This window comes from Myxocyprinus asiaticus, chromosome 23 (genome assembly GCF_019703515.2).
Source record: "Myxocyprinus asiaticus isolate MX2 ecotype Aquarium Trade chromosome 23, UBuf_Myxa_2, whole genome shotgun sequence".
Lineage (NCBI taxonomy): Eukaryota > Metazoa > Chordata > Actinopteri > Cypriniformes > Catostomidae > Myxocyprinus > Myxocyprinus asiaticus.
In genome coordinates this window covers 27785632-27812746 of record NC_059366.1, presented here as the reverse complement: position 1 = coordinate 27812746, position 27115 = coordinate 27785632, and the positions used below count along the sequence as shown (strand labels likewise).

Sequence of the window (27115 nt, the reverse complement as noted above, 5' to 3'; positions counted from 1 at the left end):
TCCAGGCTCTTCGCTGGCAGTACACTGACATTCCTGTCTTGCAGGAAATCATGCACAGAATAAGCAGTATGGCTGGAGGCATTGTCATGTTCGACAGTCATGTCAGGATGAGCCTGCAGGAAGGGTACCACATGAGGAAGTAGGATATGTCTTCCCTGTAATGCACAACATTGAGATTGCCTGCAATGACAACAAGCTCAGTCCGAAGATGCTGTGACACACTGCCCCAGACCATAACGGAACCTCCACCTCCAAATCAATCCCGCTCCAGAGTACAGGCCTCGGTGTAACGCTCATTCCTTCGACGATAAATACAAGTCCGACCATCACCCCTGGTGAGACAAAACCGCAACTTGTCAGTCAAGAGCACTTTTTGCCAGTCCTGTCTGGTCCAGCGAAGGTGGGTTTGTGCCCATAGGCGACGTTGTTGCCAGTGATGTCTGGTAAGGACCTGCCTTACAACAGGCCTACAAACCCTCAGTCCAGCCTCTGTCAGCCTATTGCGGACAGTCTGAGCACTGATGGAGGGATTGTGCGTTCCTGGTGTTACTCGGGCAGTTGTTGTTGCCATCCTGTACCTGTCCCGCAGGTGTGATATTCGGATGTACCGATCCTGTGCAGGTGTTGTTACACATGGTCTGCCACTGCAAGGACAATCAGCTGTCCTTCCTGTCTCCCTGTAGCGCTGTCTTAGGCGTCTCACAGTACAGACATTGCAATTTATTGCCCTGGCCACATCTGCAGTCCTCATGCCTCTATGCAGCATGCCTAAGGCATGTTCACGCAGATGAGCAGGGACCCTGGGCATCTTTCTTTTGGTGTTTTTCAGAGTCAGTAGAAAGGTCTCTTTAGTGTCCTAAGTTTTTATAACTGTGACCTTAATTGCCTACCGTCTGTAAGCTGTTAGTGTATTAACAACCGTTCATGTTCATTAATTGTTAATGGTTCATTGAACAAGCATGGAAAACGTCCTGATTACTTCATAACCTCCGTTCCCTGATGGAGGGAATGAGACGTTGTGTCGATGTAGTGACACTAGGGGTCCCCTTGGGAGCCCCAAACACCTCGGATCTTTGAGAAAAGGCCAATGGGAATTGGCGAGTGGAATTTGCATGCCACTCCCCCAGACATACGGGTATAAAAGGAGCTGGCTCGCAACCACTCATTCAGGTTTTGTGCTAAGGAGCCGAGACAGGGTCCCAGCCATTTCAGCGGGTAGTTCAGAGTTGTGGCAGGAGGGACACAACGTCTTGTTCCCTCCATCAGGGAACAGAGGTTACGAAAGTAACCAGGACGTTCCCTATCTGTCACTCACTCGAAGTTGTGTCGATGTAGTGACACTAGGGGTCCCTATACAAAACGCCACAACTAGGTGAACTGTGTTACGTGGACTGGTGGTGCGAGACAGGCAAACCATTACGTGCCTTGTAGCCAGCACACCTGGCTGTCACGTAACCTCCCCCAATGCTCCTATGAGCATTGTACGGTCCCGCGCACCTTGGGGACAAGTCAACTGCCCAAAATGGGGACAGGCCGCCCCAGCCGTGGCCTCTTCTCTTCTTTTTTTCTCCCCAAAAAATAATGGAAATTGTTCAGCTGGGGGCCATAAATGTCCACGTCAGGGAGTGTCCATTCCCAAGGGGAAGACACCGCGGAGACCACATCCTGCCCGAAGGGGAGGCAACTGTGTGGGAATACATCACATGGTCTTACCGAGTCTTGTCGGCAGTGTCGCATGTGGAGAAGTCCCTTGGTAGGTCCTACCCAGAGGGGACGGAGCTCTACAAACATGGCGACCGGTGGCAGAGGGAAACTCTGCCCAAGGAAGACATGGGTTTACCAACAGGGAAACCATCTCATGGAAGATACATCACATGGGGTTACAAACAGGCAACCAGCGCATGTGGAGCACCTACCCCAGTACAGGGCCAAATAGCACATGTACTGGGCCGGCATCGAGTTTCTCCACGAACTCACCTGCCACAGGGCTAAGGAGGAAGGACATCCAGGGTCCACGACCTCGTGAACATGGCTGGGGGGTAACAAGCGCACATCTCCCCCTCCAGGAGGGGAAAGGCGCTATATGAAAGTGGTTGTCTTGCCAACTTACCTCTTCATAACTGACAACACACGGGATGAACCGGCTCAACCCGGAGATTGAGGAACCTCGCGAAGGTATTGGGTGTTGCACAACCTGCTGCTCTACCGATGTTTGCCAAAGAGGCACCATTGGTCAGGGCCCAGGAGGCTGCCACACTCTTGGTGGAGTGTGCCCAAAGCCCCAAGGGGGATGGCATATCCTGGGCATGGTATGCCAAAGCAATGGTGTCAACAACCCAGTGGGCGATCCTCTGTTTGGAGGCAGTGCTCCCATTCCACTGTCCTCCGAAGCAGACAAAGACATAGACACAGCAACGAAAAGGCTGGGTCTGCCTCCACCTGGGGCAGCTTCGCTTGCAGGTTCACCACTTGATCCCTAAACAGGGTCGTGGAAACCTTGGGCATATAGCTCGGTCAGGGCCTCAGGACCACGTGAGAGTATTCTGGGCCGAACTCCAGGCATGTGTCACTGACAGAGAACACCTGCAGGTCCCCTACCCTCTTGATGGACGTCAGGAGGGCAGTCTTCAAGAGACTGCCTTTAGCTCAACTGACTCCAGGGCTCAAACGGGGCTCCCCGCAGGACCACGGAGAGATCCCATGAGGGAATGAGGCGTGGTCTGGGAGGATTCAACCTCCTCACGCCTCTAAGGAACCTGATGATCAGGTTGTGCTTCCCTAAATACTTACTGTCAACTGTATTGTGGTGTGCCACCATAGTGGCCATGTACACCCTCAAGGTGGGGGCCCCACCAGCCTCTCCTGCAGGAAGGAAAGCACCAACCCTACTGCGCATCTCTGGGGGTCTTCGCATTGGGAAGAACACCACTTAGTGAACAGACGCCACTGCAAGGCATACAGGCACCTCATAGAGGGAGCCCTAGCCTGAGTGATCGTGTCTACCACCACAGGTGGTAGGCCACTTAGGTCTTCTGCGTCCCGTCCAAGGGCCAGACATGAACATTCCAGAGGTCTGGTCGCGGGTGCCAGATGGTGCCCTGTCCCTGAGAGAGGAAACCCTCCTCAGGGGAATAAGCCAGTGAGGAGTGTGAGGTCCGAGACCCAAGTCTGGGTGGGCCAGTAGGGTGCCACTAGGATGACCTGCTCCTTGTCCTCCCTGACCTTGCACAGGGTCTGTGCATGTAGGCTCACTGGGGGTAATGCATACTAACGCGGCCCACCAGGGCCAGCGCATCTGTGCCAAGGGAAGCCTCGATCAGAATGTACCAGAGCAGGCAGTTGGAGGATTCCCGGTAAGCAAACAGGCTTACCTGCGCTTGACAAAATCGACTCCAAACCAGCTGGACCACCTGGGGGTGGAGTCTTTACTCTCCCCTGAACGTGACCTGTTGCAGACACGCTGTCGAGGTCGCGTGGGAAGTGAGTGGCTCGCAACGACTTGAGTCACTGCTGACTCCAGAGGAGGCGGAGGCAGGCAAGTTGGGACACGCGACGTGAACGCAAGCAGCCTTGGCGGATACTGTATGCTACCATTGCTGTTTTGTCCGTCCAGACCAACACGTGCTTGCCCTAGATCAACGGCCGAAGCCTCCGCAGGGCGAGCAACATTGTGAACATTACGAACATTGAGCTCCTCATGCACCTCCGGGAAGAAAGGGACCAGGGCGGGGCATGGCCGTGAGCAGCGCTCCGAGCCCAGCAACCAATAGTCAAGCCGCGAGGGTTCAGGGGGGAGTGAAGGGTTCCGCCAACTCCGTGTCAGCATGCAACTGGGCGACTGCATCCGAAGGTGGGAGCCCAGTTGCGTCCTCAGCGTCAGACTGGACCAGCCCACTCTCCGATGCTGCGATCGAGAGCTCATCCACTTTGCGAGTGCCGAATGAGATTGCGAACTCGCCCTGAGACGAGCCGGCGGTCTCATCCCAGATCTTGACTGGGGCAAACGAGCATACTGGGGAATGGGAGGTCTGTGGGGAGTTACCCAGAGGAGCGGCTCCCATTGGGGTCCCCAAATCGCCCCCAATGCTAACCGATGCGGCCTCAAACCCGTAGGTAGAAGGACCAAGGCAGGGAGCCGCTGGGGTGGCTTTCCCTCTAACGAAGGAAAGCCGTGACAGCGATTTTAGCCATTGGAAGCGGAGAGGTAATGACCACAACCAGGAAATAAACACAGACGAAAAGGCATCTTTAAAAAGACGCTCTCCGTCTGCGCCACTTTTTAGTAGGGAAAATATACTCTTTTATTGCAAGAATATATACCCTTTTAGACTCCACCGGTGCATGAGGGGGAGAAGCCGCTGTAATGCGCCGTAAATCCAACAGCTTTCTCAGAGATGAATGGAACGGCAGAGGGATTCAGCTCGCTGAACACAACAGCTCGACTACGAAGAAAAAATCTGAATGAGTGGTTGTGAGCCAGCTCCTTTTATACCCATATGTCTGGGGGAGTGGCATGCAAATTCCACTCGCCAATTCCCATTGGCCTTTTCTCAAAGATCAGAGGTGTTTGGGGCTCCCAAGGGCAACCCCTAGTGTCACTACATCGACACAACGTCGAGTGAGTGACAGATAGGGAACATTGTTTAAAACCTTTACAATAAAGATCTGTAAAGTTATTTGGATTTTTACAAAATAATCTTTAAAATACAGTCTCCTGAAAAAGGGACGTTTCTTTTTTTGCTGAGTTTATATTTAGGATAATCAGAATAGCAGCTCTGAGACAGATTACAAAAAATTGGCTTAAACCAGAACCCCCACAATTTCAAAGATGGAGAGAAATGATTTTGGAAATATATCAAATAACATTTATAATTAATAATAAAAGTCTGGAATGTGAACATAAATGGGATTTGCTTAAAAATATTGTAAATTAATTTAGATAGACTGTTTCCTTCAGATTCTTGATTTTTGAACTAAATTAGTTAAAATAAGAGGTATGATGTCCTATCTAATTTAATATTTTAAAAAAAAGGAGTTGATGCCTTAACTTTTTCCACTTTATTTGAAATAAAATATAACATGTGAATGGTTATTTGATATGGTTATTCAAAATAACATCGTGTTTTTTTATTTTTTATTTCTCTTTCTTGATGTACAATTTGTACATTGTCTTTAATAAAAAAAAAAGTAAAAATAAAAGGCATAAAAAGGCTACTATTGATTAATTAAAAAGTGAGCACTTGGAATACTGTATGCAAAAAAAAATTGGTATGCAATAATAAGATGTATTTCTTTTTATAAAAGACATATTTTGTGTACTGCTTATATTGCTTATTGCTTATATTATTATAACTTCAAGTAAAATAATGTATGTTCATCTCGAGTCCATGAAAGAAAGAAGGGTTTTGGGAGGTATTCACCCCTTTCTATAGCAATCTGGAGGTTTTAATATTTTAAAAACGATTATTTTTTGCAGGTATCATATTAATCCATCTTACTGGCTGTTTTATAGATTGCCTAATATAGTATGTTTATTTTTTCAAAGATATTTTTGCTATGGCTAAAGAGGGTAAATGAAAAGCAATTACATTTTAAATAAAATACAACACTATCTGCTGAAAATCTACATTTAGTTTCTCAAATAAATAATTTATCATGAAGAGTCAATTTTGTGGATTTCTAAGATTTTATTTGTAAAGTGTGCTTTAAGAGACACAGGGGAGTGACTAGATTGCATCAGAGATGTCATTTTACTTGCAGCTGATTGGTTCAGCATCTGTTAGCGATCTGTAATCCAGAACAAAACCTGCTACGGAGCAGGTCAGCTGTGTAGCGTAAGTTACTATGGAGATAAGTTACCACTAAAAGCCAGCCAACTTTCATGGTACCTAAAACATGGGGTTGAGGCAAACTAATCTAAAACTTACCTGGCTAGCCACCTAAACCGGCTTCATGGTACAGGCCTCTGACCAAGCCTCAGAATTAAACATAATAGACACTCTTTCAAAATAAGAAGTTCCTACCTTGCCGTGCCACAATTAAGCTGGCAAGGCAGTCAGGAACGCTGGTGCCAGCAGCCAAGAAAGTGATACCCATGATGACATCAGGGATGCCCATAGTGTAACCAATCACTGTGACCTGTCATGAGAGTTTTAATTGGCCACTGTACATTTCTTGAAAATAATTAATGAAAAAAACAACAACATGCAAATGAGAACTAGAGGTTATTTTACAGTATGTGTGGCAAGCTGCAGGACCCTCTTACCATCCACACCATGATGTAAGAGAAGGAAGCAATCCAGAGAGTGGAGCTGATGAACGAGACCATATACCAGCGCTCCCAGCGGGGCACGGCACAGTTGGGCACAGTGAAAAATAGCAGCAGACTCAGTGGCCAGGCCAGCAGCCACTTTAGCTTATCAATGCACCCACCTGCACAAGATCACAGCATCAAACATTTGTGTCATTTGTCTTTAAGAGCAGTGGATCTCAACTGGATTTATTTCACGAACCAAATTTTATGTTGGACATCAAAAAACAACCCAACAGATCTTCCTAAGTTGGCTAGCGTTTACTAAGTGACAGAATACTGCAGGGTTCGATTGGACACATAGCCTTTTACCCCCCCCCCCCCAAATTTTATTTTTCTAAGGAGCATTTTTCCTCCCTTTTAAAAGTTGGTAAGCCTATTTATTTCGCTGTCTTAGCTATGCATAATTAAATGGCTAGTGGCATTTTATTAATTACATTTAGCAAGATCTCAAGAACAGAATATCAAACATTTGAGTCTTTGATTTTCAGCACAGTGGTTCTCAACTGGATTTGCTCCAGGAACCAGATTTTACATTTCAAGAGGTGACTGAAAACAGTACCAAAATTGTTTATCATTTGTAACATGCAAGCAGAGCAGAGCGAGAACGATGACGAAGATGTGAAGAACCCAAGTGAAGTTTATTTACAAAGTGCAATAAATCCAAAAATGTGAATCTAAAGTAAAACAAAACAGAATAAAAACTTCGACAAAGACTCGACAAATAATTCTCAAAGGACTAGAGAACAAGAGGGCTATAAATACAAACCTAAAGGTAACAACATAACAAGACATCCAATGACAAGACAGAACTAATAACAAAGTGACAAGACTAATAAACCAAGAACCAATGACAAACTAGAACTGATAACAAGATAACAAGACAAATGAACATGAACCAATAAGAGCAAAACATATGGAACAAGAGAGGATCACATGAAGGAACAGGAGATCACATGACATGACACATGACAATGAAACAGGAACAGGAAATAAACAATGAACTTCAAAATAAGAGACATGAAAACATAAACAAAACACACATAAATGTGACTTAATAAAGTAAATAAAATATCCTTATAATCACACAATATCCTTGAAATTTGATAATCTTATCGTGAACTGCATGGGCCAAACAGTATGCAAAATTATTGAATGTGTGCTTTCTACATGCCTCTTGAATTTCAATTGTTTTATGCTCTTGGGAGACAACTCACAGCACAAAACATATTGTGGTCGCATAAACTATGTTTGTCCTCACTGCAAGTGACCCATAATTAACATTATCTGGCTCATACTTTCCTTTACCATGCATAGTTTTGTTCATTGTTTTAAAAGACCTGTCATGCAATCTGTCTATGCTGACATCAGTTTGATTGGCTGCACAGCCTTTGACCTTAACAAAAGATATGGGAAGTGTTTTTTCCCCTCCCTTTTCAAATCAGACAACCCTATTTATTTTGCTTCTTAATTATGCATGATTAGATTTTAAGTTGCATTTCATTTTTCTTTATCGGAGTGTTTATTTGCACCCCAGTGTAAATAGCATCTGCCACACATTGCAGCTATTTGCACCACAATAGTCTGGTGTAACCATTGAAATATACATAAAACTAGACAATAAATGTTGCTGCAGTGGTGTAGGGTGTAAAGACGGTGTATGAATGTGTAGTGTTGTCCTGGTGACCGCGGTTTGAACCCACATTTTGTCCCACTCTTTTTCCCATCCAATTTCCTGTTTCCACTCTTAATACTTCCTTCAATACTACTTAAAATAATAGATAAAAATGAATATAAATGTTCATTTCACCACAGTGAGTCGGTCACAGTGAATGTCAGGGAGTGCAGAGAAGGGTTTGATCCAGAGAATCACATGTGTGTAGATTGCATCCCTGTACTAATATTGTAGTAACCATGTTTTTTGGCAGAAACCATAGCTTTAATGCAATTAACCATGGTGTTTGAACAGTAAGATGGTGATAATATAGTAACCATGGTTAATGTTGTGGTTACTGTAAATTTACAAAAAAAATACCATGGTGAAACCATGGTTACTGTAGTAAAACCAAGGTTATTTTTTTCTACGGTAAGTTTAAGGTTAGGTTTGGGGTAGGGGTTAATTTAGTGTGTCTGTGGCACTCTAAATAACCACAATAAACACACTGCAGTGATGTCCATACTGTATGTTAGTATTTAAATATGGGTGCAAATAGAAGCTGACACTATTTGCACCAGGGTGCAATTAGTATCTACCATTATTTGCAACAGGGTTGGGGTACAAATAATGTCTGCCTCTATTTGCACTGGGGTGTAAATAGCATATACAGTTATTTTCACCAGGGTGCAAATAGCATCTGCCTTTATTTATTAGCATTGTTTTTTCCCTGCTGTCTGTATCAGAACAGACCAGCAATCCTTTTTTGAATCCAAAACCATTTTTGAGGCACTAAACCCATAACTAGATAGGCTTACAATAGATTATAAAATGTGTTAATGTTAAATGTTAATGTTAAAAAATAGAACAATACACTACAAGCGCTTTTTCTGCCCTCACATTTTAAATATCCAGGCATTTTTGTCACTTTCAGTGGCATTTTTGCCCTGAGCACTGGATTATTTCAGAGCCTGGTGCAAAGCATTAGTCATCACTAATAAATATACCGGGGCAGCGTAATGGATGGAAGGGTCCCTCGTTCTCATCTTCCTCCTCTTCCTCCTCATCGTTCTCATTGTTCTCATTGTCCTCGTTCTCATTTTCTGTGTCAGTGCCAGCTTCAGCCCCTCCCCTGTTGTTGTCATGGTAAACTCCCTTTCGCCCATTCAGGCCCAGGTCCGGTCCTGCCAGCCCATTCTCCACCCCACGCTTCCCAGGTATCTTCACTGTCGTCTCTGAGTCACCATTACTGAAATGACTGTTTATCAGGCGCTGCCTCTGTAGACACACACAAGCATGCACAAAACATCTGAATGTGCAAATAGAACAATAAACCATTAATTATGTAATGCAGCTACAATGCAAACCCCTCTGTAAGTACTGAAAACCAAATTCCAAAATCAGGGGTCTTTGCTTTTCAAAGCTTTTTCAGTTCAAGATCCCCTTGGTTGCTAGACAGACGGAGCAGGGACCCCCTTCTACATATTGTGTAAAAATGAATTGTTGTATTTTTAGCCAGGCTTAAAATAAAATGTATACCATCATATTGATATATCTACAGTACATATTTTATTATGCTTACATTTGCAAAGCCATAAAAATAATTGTATTATTGATGTATAGAGTCATACATTACGTTTTAATTTAACTTAATAAATGTTTTATGTGGGAGGGGACAATAAAACTTTTAGCTGAACTAAAGCTTCTTAACTTTTGCTTTTGTTGAAGTGAACTTAAAATAGTATTTTTTATTTTATTTTTTATTTACCTCTGTGATAAGCATACGTGAGGCCATCGTCAGGCGTGTGCGAGGGGAGAAGTGGCTGGTTATCATGATTCTCATTCCGGCCTCAGAGAAGGTCAGCTGATGAGGGTATGCAGACAGGAGCTCGTCCACCATCAGCACTGATGGTTTCCTGTGGAAATTTGCTAAGAGAGGCAGGAAAACAAAGTAAATATTCAGATGACACACACCAGGCACATGTACACTGTGAATGACACATATAGGGTTCCACCCCTTTTGACCAATTCTTTTCCAGATTTTTCCTTAATGTTCTATCATGTAACATTATTAAATGCATTAGGTCTCATAAACTAACAATGAACAATAATTGTTCAGCACCATTTAATATTTTTAAGTGTTAATTTATAAAATGACAATTGTTCATGTTAGTTCATAATACAATAACAAATGTTAACGTTTATAATTAATAACTTATATATGTTTTTTAATTATTTTTACATTAATTATTTTATTATTATTACATTAACATTACCCAAGATTTATAAGTGCTGTAAAAATATTGTTCACTATTAGTTCATGATACTGTAACTAACGTAGTTAACTAATTTTAATTAATACAATTTCTTTTGTGATTAACATTTATTTTTTATTTTTATTGATTCTTCAAAGACAAAGAGAGTACACACACACACACACACACACACACAGAATTAAAAAATATATATATAATAAAATAAAATATATGTATACATATACATACATATATACATATATATATACATACACATATAATAAACATACAATTCTAAAACTATGCCTCTCTCTCCACAGTCCCACTCCGAGAGCCCCCAAAAACATCAAATATCTACTCCATTTCCCATTAAAAGAATCCCATAACCCCAGTCTTCTACACATTACTCTTCGAAGGCTGCCACCCTTCCCATCTCCTCACACCACTCCCGAATTGAGGGTGCTCCTACCGACTTCCAACCCCTTAAAACAATCTGCCTGCCTATCATCGCACTGGTGAGGACCCAATCTTTTATGTATTTGCCACCTACGTTGATGACCGCCCTATCACCCAAAACACAGAGTCTGGGGCAAAACGAAATCCGAATGCCCAACACGTCACACACAAAACTCTGTACCTTCAACCAAAATTCCTTAATCTCAGCACACCACCAAAAAACATGGGCCATGTCCCCATCCTCCGATTGGCAACACCAGCAGGTGGGTGTGTCTTTAAGACCAAGACTATACAGTCTAGAGAGGGTCCAATAGAATCTATGTAGAATCTTGAACTGTATAAGTTGCACCCTTGCATCTCTAGATACAGACTTGACGTTTTTTAGAATCCCAACCCACACTCCCTCCTCCGATACCAAATTAAAATCATTCTCCCATAAACCTTGATAGAGGTTAAAGCTCCATCCCCCAGACACTGAACTAGCAGGGAGTAATACACTGATGCCTCATGACCTTTTTCAAAAGCAGTAATCACCACTCCCAGAGTGTCTGCCATTTTAGGGGGGTGTATGCTACTCCCAAAAATAGTACAGAGCAAGTGGCGCAACTGTAAATACCTAAAAAACTGAGATCTGGGAATCCCAAAATGTTGAGCCAAATTACCAAAGGATCTCAACACTCCACTCTCATATAGGTCACCGAGTGTAATAACCCCCCTCATAATCCACTCTGACCAGCAGAAGGGGGACTTATCAATACATATTTTTGGGTTCAGCCATATGCTCGAGGCAGCATTCAAATAAATGTCTGAATTAAACACTCTGGACACTTTTGTCTATACCGAGAGCAAATGTGAGATAACGGGGTGTAATTTAGCTTCTCCGGTTAGTTTGTTAGAAAGGCTTTTCAATGGCGAAATAAGGGCAAGAACTTCCTGTTCAATAGAAAACCAGGGAGGGGCTCTTTCAGGTGGAAGCGACCAATGAGCCAAATGCCTGAGACCGAACGCATAATAATAAAACAAAATTTTGGGTAGGCCTAGCCCACCTTTGTCTATCGGCCTATGTAATTTGTTGAAATGTAGTCTGGGACATTTACCATTCCAAATGAAGGACTTCGCTATGCTATCAAATTGTTTGAAATAAGAGAGGGGGACATCTATAGGGAGTGATTGTCTAATGTTATCAGAAGAGCTACGGCCCCGAATAAACCCCACCTGATCTTTATGTTTAAGAGATGTCATAACTTCACTTAATCGGTTAGCCAATTCATCAATTTAGGGAGTTCTAATGGTTCCACAAATTTTCTAATATCTTCCTCAGTAGATGAAGACGTGGAACTATAAAGATCAAGATAGAACTCTTTAAAGGCATTATTAATACAAATGACTGAGGTAAAAATTTCACCACCAGCAGATTTCACTGAGGGAATGGTAGAAAAATACTCTCTCTGCTTTATATATCTAGCCAAAAGCTTCCCTGCTTTGTCCCCCAATTCAAAGTATGACTGTCTTGCCCTGAATAACCAAATCTCCACTTTCCACGACAAAATAGTATTATATCTGTATTTCAATTGGGTCAATTCTCTAAGGCCATCAGATGACATTCGGCATTTCAGCTCTGCCTCTGCACTTTTAATATTCCCTTCCAACTCCACGAGATCTCGTGCTTTGGATTTTTTGGTAAATGAGGCATACTGTATGATCCAACCCCTAAGAACCGCCTTAAGTGCCTCCCAACCCATGCCCACAGAAGATACTGAGGACCAGTTGGTCTCTATATAAACATTGATTTCAGCCTTTAACATTTGTTGGAAATCAGGATTTTGCAAAAGCGATACATTAAAGTGCCAACTATATGATTTCTTTTTCTCCATATGTGGCAACACTAAATTCACCAGGGCGTGATCTGAGACTAAGATATTTCCAATTGAGCAATCAACAACAGATGAAATGAGGGACTTAGATATATAAAAAAAAACTATTGTAGAATAAATCTTATGGACTGATGAAAAAAATGTATAGTCCCTACCAGATGGGTTCAAAAGTCGCCAAATATCTGCAAGACCAAGATTTTTACATATCCTGTGAAGCATCAGTGTTGCTCTAGGGGGCTTGAACACTTTTGCTTCACTATGATCAAGGACCAAGTCCATCAAAAGATTAAAGTCTCCTCCCAATATTATATCATGAGGGGTGCCAGCGGCTTGCAACATCCCTTCAAGATCAATAAAAAAGCCCTGATCATCAACGTTAGGCAGGTAAATATTAGCCAAAACCAAACTTTACCCCTGAATTTCTGCTAAAACATAATTAATAAAATCTTAGTGTTACCAAATTATTTTATAGAAATTGAACTCATACAAAGAGAAACTTCTAACCACAGAACATTTTTAGAGCTGGACAGCAAACTATAGAGATATTTTTTTTTTTATTTGGTCTATAGAAATTTCCATGACTGTTTTAATAAATTTTAATGGTTTTATTACTAATTCCTATGACATTCCAGGCTTGAAAATCACAATTTTAAAATCTCTGTTATTTCAAGGTTTTCCTTGACAGTAGGAACCCTGCATAAAACATTGCCACAGGCATTACCTTTCTTAAGCAGCACAACAGTGGCTTCACATCCATCGTCAATGTCTGTGTTACTTGCTGTGCCGTTACCCAGATTTGCAGAGTTCTTTTTCCGCCGCTCGATGTAATGAACCACCCGCGAATTAAATCTGATAAACACCAAGGAAAGAGAGTTAATAAAATCAGCAGCGCTGTGATTTACTGACGGTGAGTAGATACTAATTTCAAGAAATAAGTCCATGTAATGACAAACAATTTCCATGCCAAAATAAAGCAGCACTTACTTCATTATTAAAATGTAAACTAGGTACATCAATACAAGGACAAGTGATTCCCACCTGAGAAGAGATAAAGAAACATAACTGACCTAATAAACAATAGAATCAACTGAAACAATTGTATTTTGAAAAGTACAGAGGGTATTCTATTGTAACAATGGCTTTAAACGTACCATGTCACTTTCTCGTCATAGATGAACTTGAAAAAAAAAAAAAAGAAGTAAAATTAAAATTAAATAAACAACATTTCAGAGCTGTAATAACGCTACTGCATCTCACTCACCACCAGAGGGCAAGCTTATCTTACTGGAACATGGCCTTGATGATTTTTAATGCGAGAAATAATAACATTTCCATGATGCTTTTCTTAATCATTGCTTTTTCAAGTTGAGCACCTATACTTATTTTGCCTCAAAGTATTGCTAAAATGCCTTATTTATTTATTTATTTTTACAAACACTTATGATAGTGTAGATAATTAAATTGTTAAACATATATACAGTACATCACTCCCAAATGTGCTTGTTGAACATTTCATTTCAAAACCATGGGCATTAGGGAGGTGGTCCTCCTTTTTACTTTAACAGCTTCTACTCTTCTGGGAAGTCTTTCAACAAGATGTTGGAACATGGCTTAGGGGATTTACTCTCATTCAGACATAAGATCATCAGTGAGGTCAGGCACTGATGTTAGGAGATTGGGCCTGCCTCACAGTCAGTATTTTAATTAATTGCAAAGGTGTTCAATTGGGCTCAGGTTGGGGCTTTGTAAAGATAAATCATGATTTGTAGAATATTCATAAATGCTGTTGAAAAACATATATCTCATATATAAAACAATTAAAGTATTTGGGAGAGATGATCCCACCCCCCCCCCAAAAAAAAGAGTCTGTTGGTAAGCATATTAATACACGTTTATTTCTTAAGAGGCCTTTACATACTTCACACATTAAACTTGTTTAAGCAATATGATCTTTCAGTGAATTTTTGAGTAAAATACTGTATCTGTTACTTGATGTCCTGCGTAATATTTCTGTGTTTGTTGTTGCTCTGTGCTGGGAACACATGCAGAGTGAGTGCAAATATAAGGGCCAGTGCTTTACGCCGTGGGCCCCATGAGAGAGCCACTCGCTTCTCCTCTCCTGCTGCCCGAGAAGGCCCATAGACATCAGGGGAGCATGAAAAGCCACTTAAAGTCCTACTCACCACGATCAGAGTGGCCACTGAGATAGTGTAGTACACAGAGTCTCTTATTAGCGTCCAACATGAGAGTCGTACTACCTGCATTAACAAAGGAGAGATGGCGGATAAGAGAGACTAGTAATGAAGAGTCTGCATACATCTACACCAGTGGCATGCAGTGGACTTTTGAAATGAGGAAACAGAGTGCCATTTTTTTTTTTTTATATATAGTCCAATATAAATTCCTATTTCAGTTCCAGTTCACATTTATATAGCTCTCAGGTTAAAACCATACAAATCTGATTTATCACAACATATGCTATAAAAAAGCAGGCCTGCATAAAAATATATTATATAAAAAGTCACATATTGTGCTTATAAATGCAACAACATAATAACAAAATACTAAGAATGTCTGTTGTTCTATATGTAACATATAAAGTATTTTCCTTAAATCGGTTTATCATCAAATTTGTATAGACTATGTACATACAGTATATGCCCCCAAAAAATGAATATTATACATGTTAATTGCCATATATCAGATTTCTGTATGGGAAGCCATATGAAATACCTTTTAACTTACACTGTAAGTAAGCATGAAATACTTACTTTGTAAGTTGATATTAACACTATTTATTAAATCAAGTCAAATCAAAGTCTCATCAAGTGTATGCATTGTTTTATAATATTATTTTTCATTAAAAACTGACCACTCTTAGACTCATTGTCTTGTTATAACATAAAAATAAATACATTTAAAAAACACACACAGTCCTATCATTTCCTACTTAATTACATTGGCTAATAGCCTTCTAAAGGCATATTCTTACTTAAATTACATTCTGAACTACTGGCTCCTGTAAAAACAAGTCCTTTTATACATCCTCCAATTATCTTTTGTATGAAAGCATGTGCCAAACAGATTATTAAAAATACTTGTCCCTGTACAGCAAACCCTTCATGTGGCATACATTTTATGCCATTTAACGTCACATTTATATCAAAGTCATCTCCTGCTCTGCTCAATTATAAATAAATCTTCTCCAATCTGATTGCATTAAAGGATTTTAAAATGTGCTTGTCATGCTTTTATGTCTTACATAATGTGTAATCTGCATTCCATGACTCTTTTGAGATTTTATCAGGAGTTGGGCAGCCTTGGCTTCTAAACTTTAGAATGACAGATTGCAATGCATGAATCGGCCGTGTATGCATGACAGTGTGAGTTAGTAAAGGAAATGAATGAAGTAGGCACCATATACGGGCATGACTTCCAGTGCCAAATCCAGCTGATTGAGATGTATGAAGTAATCCATATTGAATGTTTGTCATGTTGTGGAGCGTGATCCTTCCATAAAAAGCATTGATCTACGTCAGAGCACCGGAAATAACACGCTATCACTAATGCAAGCACAGCTTAACCTACTCCACAGGTAACATTCTTTGCTTTGTGTTTCCGTGGCAACCAGAAGCACAATTGTTGCAGATGTGTTTTCCCCCCCTCTGCTCTGATGGACTCTGTGTGCAAGTGTGGAAGTGTCTTGTGGCCTTTTGCCATTTTGGGAATAATTTACTGGCATCACTATTAGAGGATACTAATTTTGTTAATACACAGTCATACGCACACACATCATGACAATTTCAACCTTAGATGTGATGTGAAACTTTTTTGTATTTTTTTTAAAGAAATTTAAGATTCAAGATACAAGAAAATCTCCTATTGACTGACATTGATAGAATATTCAGCATTCAAAATGTAACCAGCAGTGTGTTTGGTCCTCTTTCTTATATACAGTTTATTTGTGGTTGGTCTCACATTCTTTGCATATATTTAGCCATTTATAGCCACTTTTACACAACTACAAACAAGGAGCTCTGATCCAACATTTAATTTACTCAGAAATAAAGCCTAAAAGCACTAGTATGTCCTTCAGGAAATGCAAATATAGTTAGCCTACATTTATTACTAGAAATAATCACAATTAACAATTCTCCCACCAATTAATATTGGTCATTTGCATCACTGTAGGTTGTAAATATGTAGACTATCCACATTACTGTAATATACAGTATAGCTAATTCAGGTTTTGCCTACATTGTGGGGACCAGCCACTCCACAAAGAAAACCGCTTAGTTCACACAAAAATGTAAATTCTCGCATCATTTACTCGTCCTCATGCCATCTTTGATGTGTATGTCTTTCTTTCTTCTGCAAAACACAAACGAAGATTTAAAAAAAAATATTTCAGCTCTGTTGGCCCAAATGTCAGTATAAAAGTAATCCATAAGACTCCAGTGGTTAAATTCATGACTTCTGAAACAATATGATAGGTGTGGGTGAGAAACAGATCAATATTTAAGTCCTTTTTTAACTGTAAATTTATACTTTCACTTTCATTCTGTTGTTGAAGTGACTTTCACATTCAGCCACCTGCTGGTTGGGGCTGGACAGAGGTGGAGATTGATAGTAAAAAGGACTTAAATATTTATCTATTTCACACCCACACCTATCATATTGCTTCAGAAGTTATGGATTTAACCCTGGAGTCGTATGGATTACTTTTATGCTTCCTTTATGTCATTTTTGGACCTTCTGAGTTCTGATCACCATCTACTTGCATTGCATGGACCTACAGAGCTGATATATTCTTCTAAAAATCTTCATTTGTGTTTTGCTGAAGAAAGAAATTCATACACATCTGGGATGGCATGAAGGTGAGTAAATTATGAGTGAATTTTCATTTTTGGGTGAACTATCCCTTCAATAAACATACTGAAAAAAGTCTTCATGAAAATTTAGAAATGCAGGGATTAGCTCAGTATAAAAACAATAGAAGTCCATGTAAAGTTCCCACCATGGCTGAAATACAAACTTGTGTGTATTTGTGTGTGTATATATGAGACCCTAGACATGACTTGGCCAGATGTCTATAAAACTACCCACAATACCTCTGTACCATTGACAGATGGTGACTGGAGCAAGACTGGGAGAATAAAAAACTATCAAGCAGTTTCCTCCCATGCTTGTGCAAGGTGGACTAACCTCATATCCTCTTTTCTTTAACACAATATACTGTAAGTCTCAGGAGGTTTAGCCGAAGAAGAAGTATGGAAAAAAACCCATAACACTACACCTAACATGACCTCATCAGCTACTCTCTGTGACCTCTTAGAGCAGTCAACACACTTCGCACTAACAGTCTGCACTCAATAATGGCTTTTAGGGTAGAGGTTTAAAAGAGGAATGCACAGGTCATCGCATTAATGTCTAAGTTGCTCTCTCACAGAAGCAGAGAATTCAAAATGCTACTGTAGCACAGAACATTTAGGTTTATGTTCACTGTCTGAAGGAAAATTGAAATCGAGCTTGCATTGCTAGAAGCATTTGTGTACACATACTTGTGTAGAGTACGAAACATTAGCAAAAAAATCATCAGTGTTTGGCTGAGAATGTGCGTGTGTGTTGATGTGCAAACCATAGAGCACCTGTCCAGCAAAGATCCCACACACTCCAATGATGCACAGGATATTGAAGACAGCAGAGCCCACGATTGTCCCCACTCCCACATCTCCTTTGGTGATAAATACACCTGCAGAGAAAGAGGTTCATGATCTCTTGCTGTTCAAATGTGACGGGTGTTGTTTTCCAAAGACAGGTTGTGATGTGTTTTTGTTTACCTATGACTGAGGTGAAAAGCTCAGGAGCTGAACTGCCTGCCGCCATGAAAGTGGCTCCTGCTACATCCTCACTAAGGTGAAGGCGCTACAACACAAATTCACACACACAGGGAAAGAAAGAGACTTAAACATGTTTCAAAAGGTTTAGTGCTTGTAGAATCTTAGCTAGGATGTAATGAATGTCTTACCTCACAGATCTTCTCCAGAGAGGGCACAAAGAAGTCATCACACACCAGTGCCAGCGCGTAAAACATATACATGGCCTGTGTGAACACAGAAGTACAAAATGTTCAATTCCAGCTGGCTCTTTTCTTTAAGAGCAATTTAAAATAATTATTAAACTGTAGGCAGAGATGATATCCAAGTGTATAGCCAAACCATTCACATTCCCACCTAATAGAACTCACTTAGTATATAACAAATTAATTACACTGTAAAAATGTTGTTGAATTACCTATAAATGTACTTCATGTGGTAATATTTAATTAAACTGGTTTTATTCAAGCCAAAAATTTAACTGAACATGACTGAATGAACATAAATACATAAGGTTACACCAGTGAAAGTTATTTTTAAGGGTCAGATCTGATAGAAATAGAAACTGCCCGTATTCACTTTTACAGTGTACACATTTACTATATTGTTTGATATGTTTGCATTTATTGCTACAGTGTCTACCAGACATGTTTTTTTATGTTACCTAAAAAAATATGTACTTCGTGTGGAGACATTCAAATTAACTTGTTCAATGCAAATCATTATTAATATCTGATGTGACTGAATCAACCTGATAATATTAGGTTAAACAAATAAGGCCATACAACAAGTGATTTTTTAAGCTCATTAAGGTATAAATTGCCCATTTTAATTTTAATATTTGATCACTTCTATTACTTTATCTCTTTATTATTCACATGTTTGAATATATAACTTATTGTATTTCATAATTATGCATTGTCTTCACTGTTCTTAATTAAATACTCATTGGAAATTGTATTTATTGCCATTGACAGTTATGTGAGGCAAAAGATGCTTGATTCATCAAATGTAACAAGAGTAAACTCAAATCCACTGCTTTTCATAACTTCTTCTGTTTATAAATTTGAAGCCAACACATCAGATAAACAATGGCAAACATCATGTTAAGCTACTAAGTTTACAGAGAGCTTAAGATCAATTTGCTGAGTCTTGCCTTAAGAACATATGGTACAACTGAATTAAATACAGTTAGTTACAAGCTAACGTCATGGTTACTTGAGTAACCTCCATTCCCTGATGGAGGGAACGAGAAGTTGTGTCAATGTAGTGACACTAGGAGTCACTCTTGGGAGCCCGAGACACCTCTGGTCTTTGATAAAAGGCCAATGAAAATTGGCGAGTGGTATTTGCATACCACTCCCCCAGACATACGGGTACAAAAGGAGCTGGTATGCAACCACTCATTCAGGTTTTATGCTGAGGAGCCGAGACAAGGTCCCGGCCATTTCAGCGGGTAGTTCAGCGTTGTGGCAGGAGGGACACAATGTCTCGTTACCTCCATCAGGGAACGGAGGTTATGCAAGTAACCAGGACGTTCCCTATCTGTCACTCACTCAACGTTGTGTCGATGTAGTGACACTAGGGGTCCCTATACAAAATGACACAACTGGCTGAACTGTGTTACGTGAACTGGCAGTGTGTGACGGGCAGACAACTGTGTGCCTCGTAGCCAGTGCACCAGGCCGACACGTAACCTCCCCCAACACTGTTATGAGTGTTGGACGGCCCTTTGGGACAAGTCGACTACCCAAAAAATAGAGACGGGTTAGCCCAGTCGTGGCCTCTTATGCCCTTTTTTTTCCACTCCCCCAAAAAAAGGGGGATTATCCGACTGGGCCGACCAGGTCTAGTCGTGGGGGTGTCCCTCCTAAGGGGAGGACACCACGGAGAATACACCCTGCCCGGGGGGGGGGGGGGTTATTTAAGTGGAAATATGTCACATGGTCTTGCCAAGCTATGTCAGAAGTATGCCATGTGGAGAAGTCCCATGGTAGGTCCAACCCTACGGGAGAGGGGCCTCTGCCAAAGGAAGATGCAGTTTGCCAACAGGGAAACGAATTAGCAGAAGATATACGTCGCATGGTGTTACCTATGGCGAACCGCCACATGCGGAGCACCTACCCCAGTACAGGGCTTTAGTTAGCATGTGTACTGGGCCGGCAGCGGGTCTCTCCGAAGACTCGTCTGCCACAGGGCTCGGAGGAAATCAACCAGGGAACAAAGTTTGTGAACACTACTGGGAAATAACGGCGCACGTCTTCAGCTCAGGGGAGCTGAAAGGTGCTATGTGCAAGCGATACACCCGGCTGGCTGTCCCAGAATTACCTGCTTGTGCGTGCCACTACATGGGACGAAACCGGTTCCACCTGGAGGTTGTAGAACCTCGCAAAGGTGTCGGGTGTTGCCCAGCCCGCTGCTCTGCAAATGTCTGTTAGAGAGGCACCCCTGTTCAAGGCCCAGGAGGCTGCTACACCCCTGGTAGAATGGGCTCGTAGCCCTACCGGGGGCGGCATGTCCTGGGCGTGATATGCCATAGTTATGGCGTCAATGAGCCAGTGGGCGATCTTCTGCTTGGAGACAGCGCTTCCTTTCCGCTGTCCACCAAAGCAGACAAAGAGCTGGTCGGAGACTCTAAAGCTCTGCGTGCGATCCAATAGATGCGTAAAGCACGCACCGGACACAGCATCGTTAGGGCTGGGTCTGCCTCCTCCTGGGGCAGCGCTTGCAGGTTCACCACCTGGTCCCTAAAAGGGATCGTGGGAACCTTGGTCACATAGCCTGGTCGGGGTCTCAGGACCACGTGAGAGTAGCCCGGACCGAACTCCAGGCACTTTCGCTGACAGAGAACGCTTGCAGGTCTCCTACCCTCTTGATGGAAGTGAGTGCAGTCAGGAGGGCAGTCTTCAAGGAGAGTGCCTTAAGCTCAACTGACTGCCAAGGCTCAAAGGGGGCTCTCTGTAGACCCTGAAGAACTACAGAGAGGACCCATGAGGGAACGAGGCGCGGTCTGAAGGGATTCAGCCTCCTGGCACCTCTCAGGAACCTGATGATCAGGTCGTGCTTCCGTAAGGACTTACCGTCCACTGGGTCTTGGTGTGCCGCTATAGCGGCTACATACACCTTCAAGGTGGAAGGGGACAACCGCCCTTCCAACCTCTCCTGCAGGAAGGAAAGCACTGATCTGACTGTGCATCTCTGGGGGTCTTCCCATCAGGAAGAACACCACTTAGTGAACAGACGCCACTTAAAGGCATACAGGCACCTCGTAAAGGGGGCCCTAGCCTGAGTGATACCACTGGGGGTGGTAGACCGCTTAGGTCTTCCGTGTCCCATCCAGGGTCCAGACATGGAGATTCCAGAGGTCTGGTCGCGGGTGCCAGATGGTGCCCCGTCCCTGAGAAAGAAGGTCCTTCCTCAGGGGAATTTGCCAGGGGGGGGGCTGTCGCGAGGAGCGTGAGGTCCGAGAACCACGTCTGGGTGTGCCAGTAAGGTGCTACCAGGATGACCTGCTCCTCGTCCTCCCTGACCTTGCACAGTGTCTGTGCAAGTAGGCTCATTGGGGGAAATGCATATTTGCGCAGTCCAGGGGGCCAGCTGTGTGCCAGCGCATCTATACCGAAAGGTGCCTCGGTCAGGGCGTACCAGAGCGGGCAGTGGGAGGATTCTTGGGAGGCGAACAGGTCTATCTGTGCCTGTCCGAATCGACTCCAGATCAGCTGGACCACCTGAGGGTGGGTAACCTGCCGTGTCAGTGTGTCCGCTGCAGTGTTGAGGTCGCCCGGGATGTGAGTGTTTCACAGCGACTTGAGGTGCTGCTGACTCCAAAGGAGGAGACAGCGGGCGAGTTGTAACATACAACGTGAGCGCAGACCGCTTTGATGGTTGACATATGCTACCGTTGCCGTGTTGTCTGTCCGAACTAACAGGTGCTTGCCCTGGATCAACGGCCGGAACCTCCGCAGGGCGAGCAGAATTGCCAGCAACTTGTGGCAGTTGATGTGCCAACACAGCTGCGGGCCTGTCCATAAGCCGGCGGCTGCGTGCCCATTGCAAACAGCGCCCCAGCCTGTCTTGGAGGCATCTGTCGTGACCACGACGTGCCTGGAGACCTGCTCTAGGGGAACCCCTGCCCGTAGAAACGCGAGGTTGGTCCAAGGGCTGTAGAGGCGGTGACAGATCGGCGTGATGACCACACGATGTGTCCCGCAGCGCCATGCCCATCTCGGGACTCGAGTCTGAAGCCAGTGCTGAAGCGGTCTCATATGCATCAACCCGAGCGGAGTGGCCACTGCTGAGGATGCCATATGCCCCAGGAGCCTCTGAAAGAGTTTCAGTGGAACCGCTGTTTTCTGTTTGAACGCCTTCAAACAGGTCAGCACCGACTGTGCGTGCTCGTTCGTGAGGCGCGCTGTCAACGAGACTGAGTCCAACTCCAAACTGAGAAAAGAGATGGTCTGAACCGGGAGGTGCTTGCTCTTTTCCCAGGTGACCCGAAGCCCTAGTCGGCTGAGGTGCAAGAGCACCAGGTCCTGTGTGCAAACAACATATCCCGAAAGTGAGTTATGATTAGCCAATCGTCGAGATTGTTGAGAATGCGAATGCCCACCTCCCTTAACGGAGCAAGAGCTGCCTCTGCAACCTTCGTGAAGACGCGAGGGGACAAGGACAGACTGAAAGGGAGGACCTTGTACTGATACGTCCGACCCTCGAATGCAAACTGCAGGAAGGGTCTGTGTCGAGGTAGAATCGAGACGTGGAAGTATGCGTCATTCAGGTCTACCACCGCGAACCAATCTTGATGCCGAACGCTCTCCAGAATGCGTTTTTGCGTCAGCATCTTGAACGGGAGTCTGTGGGCACAGGTGCACCATAAGCGCCTTATCCGGGCAGTAAAAGGTGCCTCCCCCTATTTTGTCAGCTCCTCGTGCACTTCCGGGAAGAAAGGGACTGGAGTGGGGCGTGGCTGCTTTGAGCGGCGCTGCGATCCCAGGAACCAATCATCGAGCTGTGAGGGTTCAGGGGAGAGCGGAGGGTTCTACTCTAGCCCGATGCTCGCGGCCGCCCGGGAAAGCATGTCCGTAATTTCCACATCAGCCTGTGACTGGGCAATCGTCCCCGAGGGGGGAAGCCCAGCTGAGGCGTCCGACTGGACGAGCCTGCTCTCCGATGTCACGATCGAGAGCTCATCAGCTTCGCGGGCTCCGAACAAGAGGTCAAACTCGCCGTGAGATGAGCCGGCGGACTCATCCAGAAGCCTGATCGGGGCAGACGAGCGTGCTGGGGAATGTGAGGTCCGTGGGGGGATACCCGGTGGAGGTGGTCCCATTGGGGTCCCCAAATTGTCCCCAGTGCTAGCCGTGCTGGCCTCATACCCGTAGGTAGAAGGACCGGGGCGGGGAGCCAAAGCAAGCCGCGACCGCAACGTTGCCATGGTCATGTTCTCGCAGTGAGTACATGATCCATCCACGAACGCTGTCTCCGCGTGGGTCGCGCCCAGACATGAAAGACAGCGATCCCGACCGTCCGAAGTTGAGAGGAAACGACCGCAACCAGGAATAACACACAAATGGAAAGGCATCTTTAAAAAGATGTGTCTTTAAAAGACGTTCTGTGTGTGCCGCTCTTTTAGAGAGATATAATCTTTTAGAAAAATATACTCTCTTTTTTCTGCCGAAGAGCCCAGGGGCGTTCTCTGCAGTGCACCAGTGCAGAGGAGGGAGAAGCCACTGAAATGCGCCGTCAGATCCAGCAGAGGTGAATGAACATTCAGCTCAGTAAACATCGACCATTCGGCTCCGAAGAGAAAATCTGAATGAGTGGTTGCATACCAGCTCCTTTTATACCCGTATATCCGGGGGAGTGGTATGCAAATACCACTCGCCAATTTTCATTGGCCTTTTATCAAAGACCAGAGGTGTCTCGGGCTCCCAAGAGTGACCCCTAGTGTCACTACATCGACACAATGTCGAGTGAGTGACAGATAGGGAACTGGCAGTTACTAAGCCCCAACTGTGAACTTTACATTCAAATTTAAGTAAGACCTTTCAGTGGCTGGTGGAAATACCAACTTAAATCAGATTGCTACTTGTGATGAAGCCTCCATAAATTCATAGAAACATTACATAAGAAGGTACAAAAACAGACTACAAGCTGCAGGGAGTCTATGATTTTTGGCAAAGCAAAATTCTTGCACGCAGGAGGATCTGAGTACATGAGTGTCAACACCATTAAACTCTGTCATTCTCAGAGCAATCTGCCCTCCAGCAGAACAGGCATCTACTGGGACTATTCAGACCTTTTCTTAGAAAGTGTCCTAATGGCAGAATGGCACTGATGGAAGCTGCTGCCTCTTGCATACTGAGTGAGAGAATGTGGGGTTTCAAGTTTATTTGTCTCATACTCAATAGGAATGCCAGTGAAACGTTTTTTTTATTTTTTTGCCCAAGCTAAAATGTTTGGCATAAAAGTGCTACGTGTGTGTGTGTGTTTGTCTGTGTCTATGTGGTGCTGAGGATAAGTTGCTTCAACATCTGGTATAGTCAGATGGGTGTGAATCACAGATGTCATGGTCCCTACACAGACACATACACTGTCTACATGCGAACGTATATTGATGCAAACAAACCACATTTACACAGTAAATATTAATAATAATAAAAATAATAATAATTCTTGATTAGTATTTTCCTTTAGTTTTCCAATAAAAATATCTTATCATCCTTAAAACAAGACATATTACATTTATATTAACTGCACAGAATATTGAGGCTTGTTTGTTTTTAGAGAATTTACCTTGAATTAAGTTTATTTTTCTTACTCCATTGGCAATCATTTTTTCTTGTTTTTTAGCATAATATAACACAATTTAGTGAGGTTCATAATTAAAACAAGAATAGTCTGGTTATACTTTACAATAAGGTTCAATTTGTTACCATTAGTTAATGCATTAGGTATAATGAACTAACAATGAATAATGCATTTTTCAGCACTTATTAATATTGGTTAATGTTACTTTATGAAAAAAGTTCATTATTAGTTAATGGTAGTGCATTAACTAATGTTAACAAATACAATTTAGTATTTTTTAAATGTGTTAATATACATGATGAAATTAACGTTAACCAAGATTAAAAATTGCTGTAATGGTATTGTTCATTGTAAGGTTATGTTACATAATGTAATTAAGTAATGTTAACGAAAACAGCCTTAAATAAAGTGTAATTGCAAGCATAAGAAAAAAATAAAGCAATAAAAAATAATGTCTTTTTATCTAATACAATTTTGCTTCTCAATCAATTTAATCTTTTCAGTCATGATTCATTGTAAACTGTTTGCCATACACTTTTGGCAGAGGGAAGTGTTATTGTGTATAAATGTAAACAAATGATTGTGTCATCAGGCATGGAGTTCCAGAGACTCTCTCTCTTTCTCTCTCTCTTTAACACATATGCACAAAAGTACTGCATACTAAATGCTGATTGCAATCTCTTTCAGTAGGGCTGCACAGTGCACATGTACTGTAGTAAATAGTATTTCTAGTAAGAATGCAAGGACATACCAATTAAATAAAACTCTTCAAATGCAGATAAACTTCACAACAGTCTAGATTTTAGATAAAGCGCATCTGTACACAAGATTTTGTGAAACCACTGAGAAACATCTTTGCCATAAAACAGATGGAAAAACAGCAGGAAAGCTTTAAGGAATATCACTCCTCTAAGAAATTAATAAAAGAAATGTGCCTTTCCTATGAACTATAACACTTGCACATTAGAGAAATGGATAACATGCATCATAAGAAAAAGTCATGACCAAAGCTAATCCACATTGAAAAATACAGCATCTTTTATTGATCTTGATGATAATGAGATTACCAAGATTGATCTTATTATTGATAAAAGATTTGGTTACCTTATGTTAACTTTAAAATAACATTCCAAAACATGACTGACTACATTACATAATACCAACTAGATAATTTCTTAAAGCTGAAGTGTGTAATTTCTGTGCCACTAGTGCCACTGAACGGAATTACAGAAATAAACTTTGTTTTCAAACAGCCTTCTGAATACAACCCTGTCTGCCATTGATTAAACAAATGATAGTCCCACTCCCAACTCATGGCATTGTTTGAGTCAGTGTTCCTTGTTGGACTGGACAGGTCACTCAAAATTAACAGAGGAAATTTTATAGCACCACAGAAACAGTATTTACAGTTTTCGAGAAATTTAACTTATGAATGGCTTATTTATAACTCTCTCTGCATATTAAGCTGGGATAAGAGTAAACACTTCAGCTTTGCTGTACAATCAAATGCATCAGTTTCCGACGCATCCGGCAAGCGCATCCCACTCTCGACTCGTTCTAACACGTTAAAAAAATTGCTGCCACGAGAAGGCATCAGCGATGTCAAACACCATTGGCTCTCCCGTGTCTTGTTACCGATTACAATGAGCTCGGATTCGGATGTATCTTTTGAATGAGATGTGTGACCCTTTTTGGAAGACACTGCCTTCATGAAAGGGGGAAATTTTCAGCGATTAAAATCTTCCATTTCACTCTGTTCCTCACACAATGCTATCGTATGGTTTGGAATATTATTATAATGCTTCTGTATAATTTTTATTTTAAATAAATTATGACTGTACTTTATCTACTTGTTATGTCTTCAATATTGTTGAGAATCA

The 27115-nt window shown here is 42.4% G+C and overlaps 1 protein-coding gene across 4 annotated transcripts in view; it reads right to left on the bottom strand.

Annotated features, from left to right (window-relative positions):
* The window catches only part of LOC127414343 (sodium/potassium/calcium exchanger 3-like), a 127913-nt gene that overhangs the window by 9547 nt on the left and 91251 nt on the right, over positions 1-27115 (bottom strand). For all 4 annotated transcript variants that reach the window (XM_051652303.1, XM_051652302.1, XM_051652305.1 and 1 more), the window contains 11 exons: positions 18578-18652; positions 18390-18474; positions 18198-18301; positions 14733-14807; positions 13701-13726; positions 13534-13587; positions 13271-13398; positions 9733-9893; positions 8972-9242; positions 6266-6432; positions 6024-6138 (listed from right to left, as the gene is read on the bottom strand). In XM_051652303.1, coding sequence (XP_051508263.1) covers positions 6024-6138; positions 6266-6432; positions 8972-9242; positions 9733-9893; positions 13271-13398; positions 13534-13587; positions 13701-13726; positions 14733-14807; positions 18198-18301; positions 18390-18474; positions 18578-18652 — 1261 coding nt within the window. The remainder of the gene's footprint in view (positions 1-6023; positions 6139-6265; positions 6433-8971; positions 9243-9732; positions 9894-13270; positions 13399-13533; positions 13588-13700; positions 13727-14732; positions 14808-18197; positions 18302-18389; positions 18475-18577; positions 18653-27115) is intronic.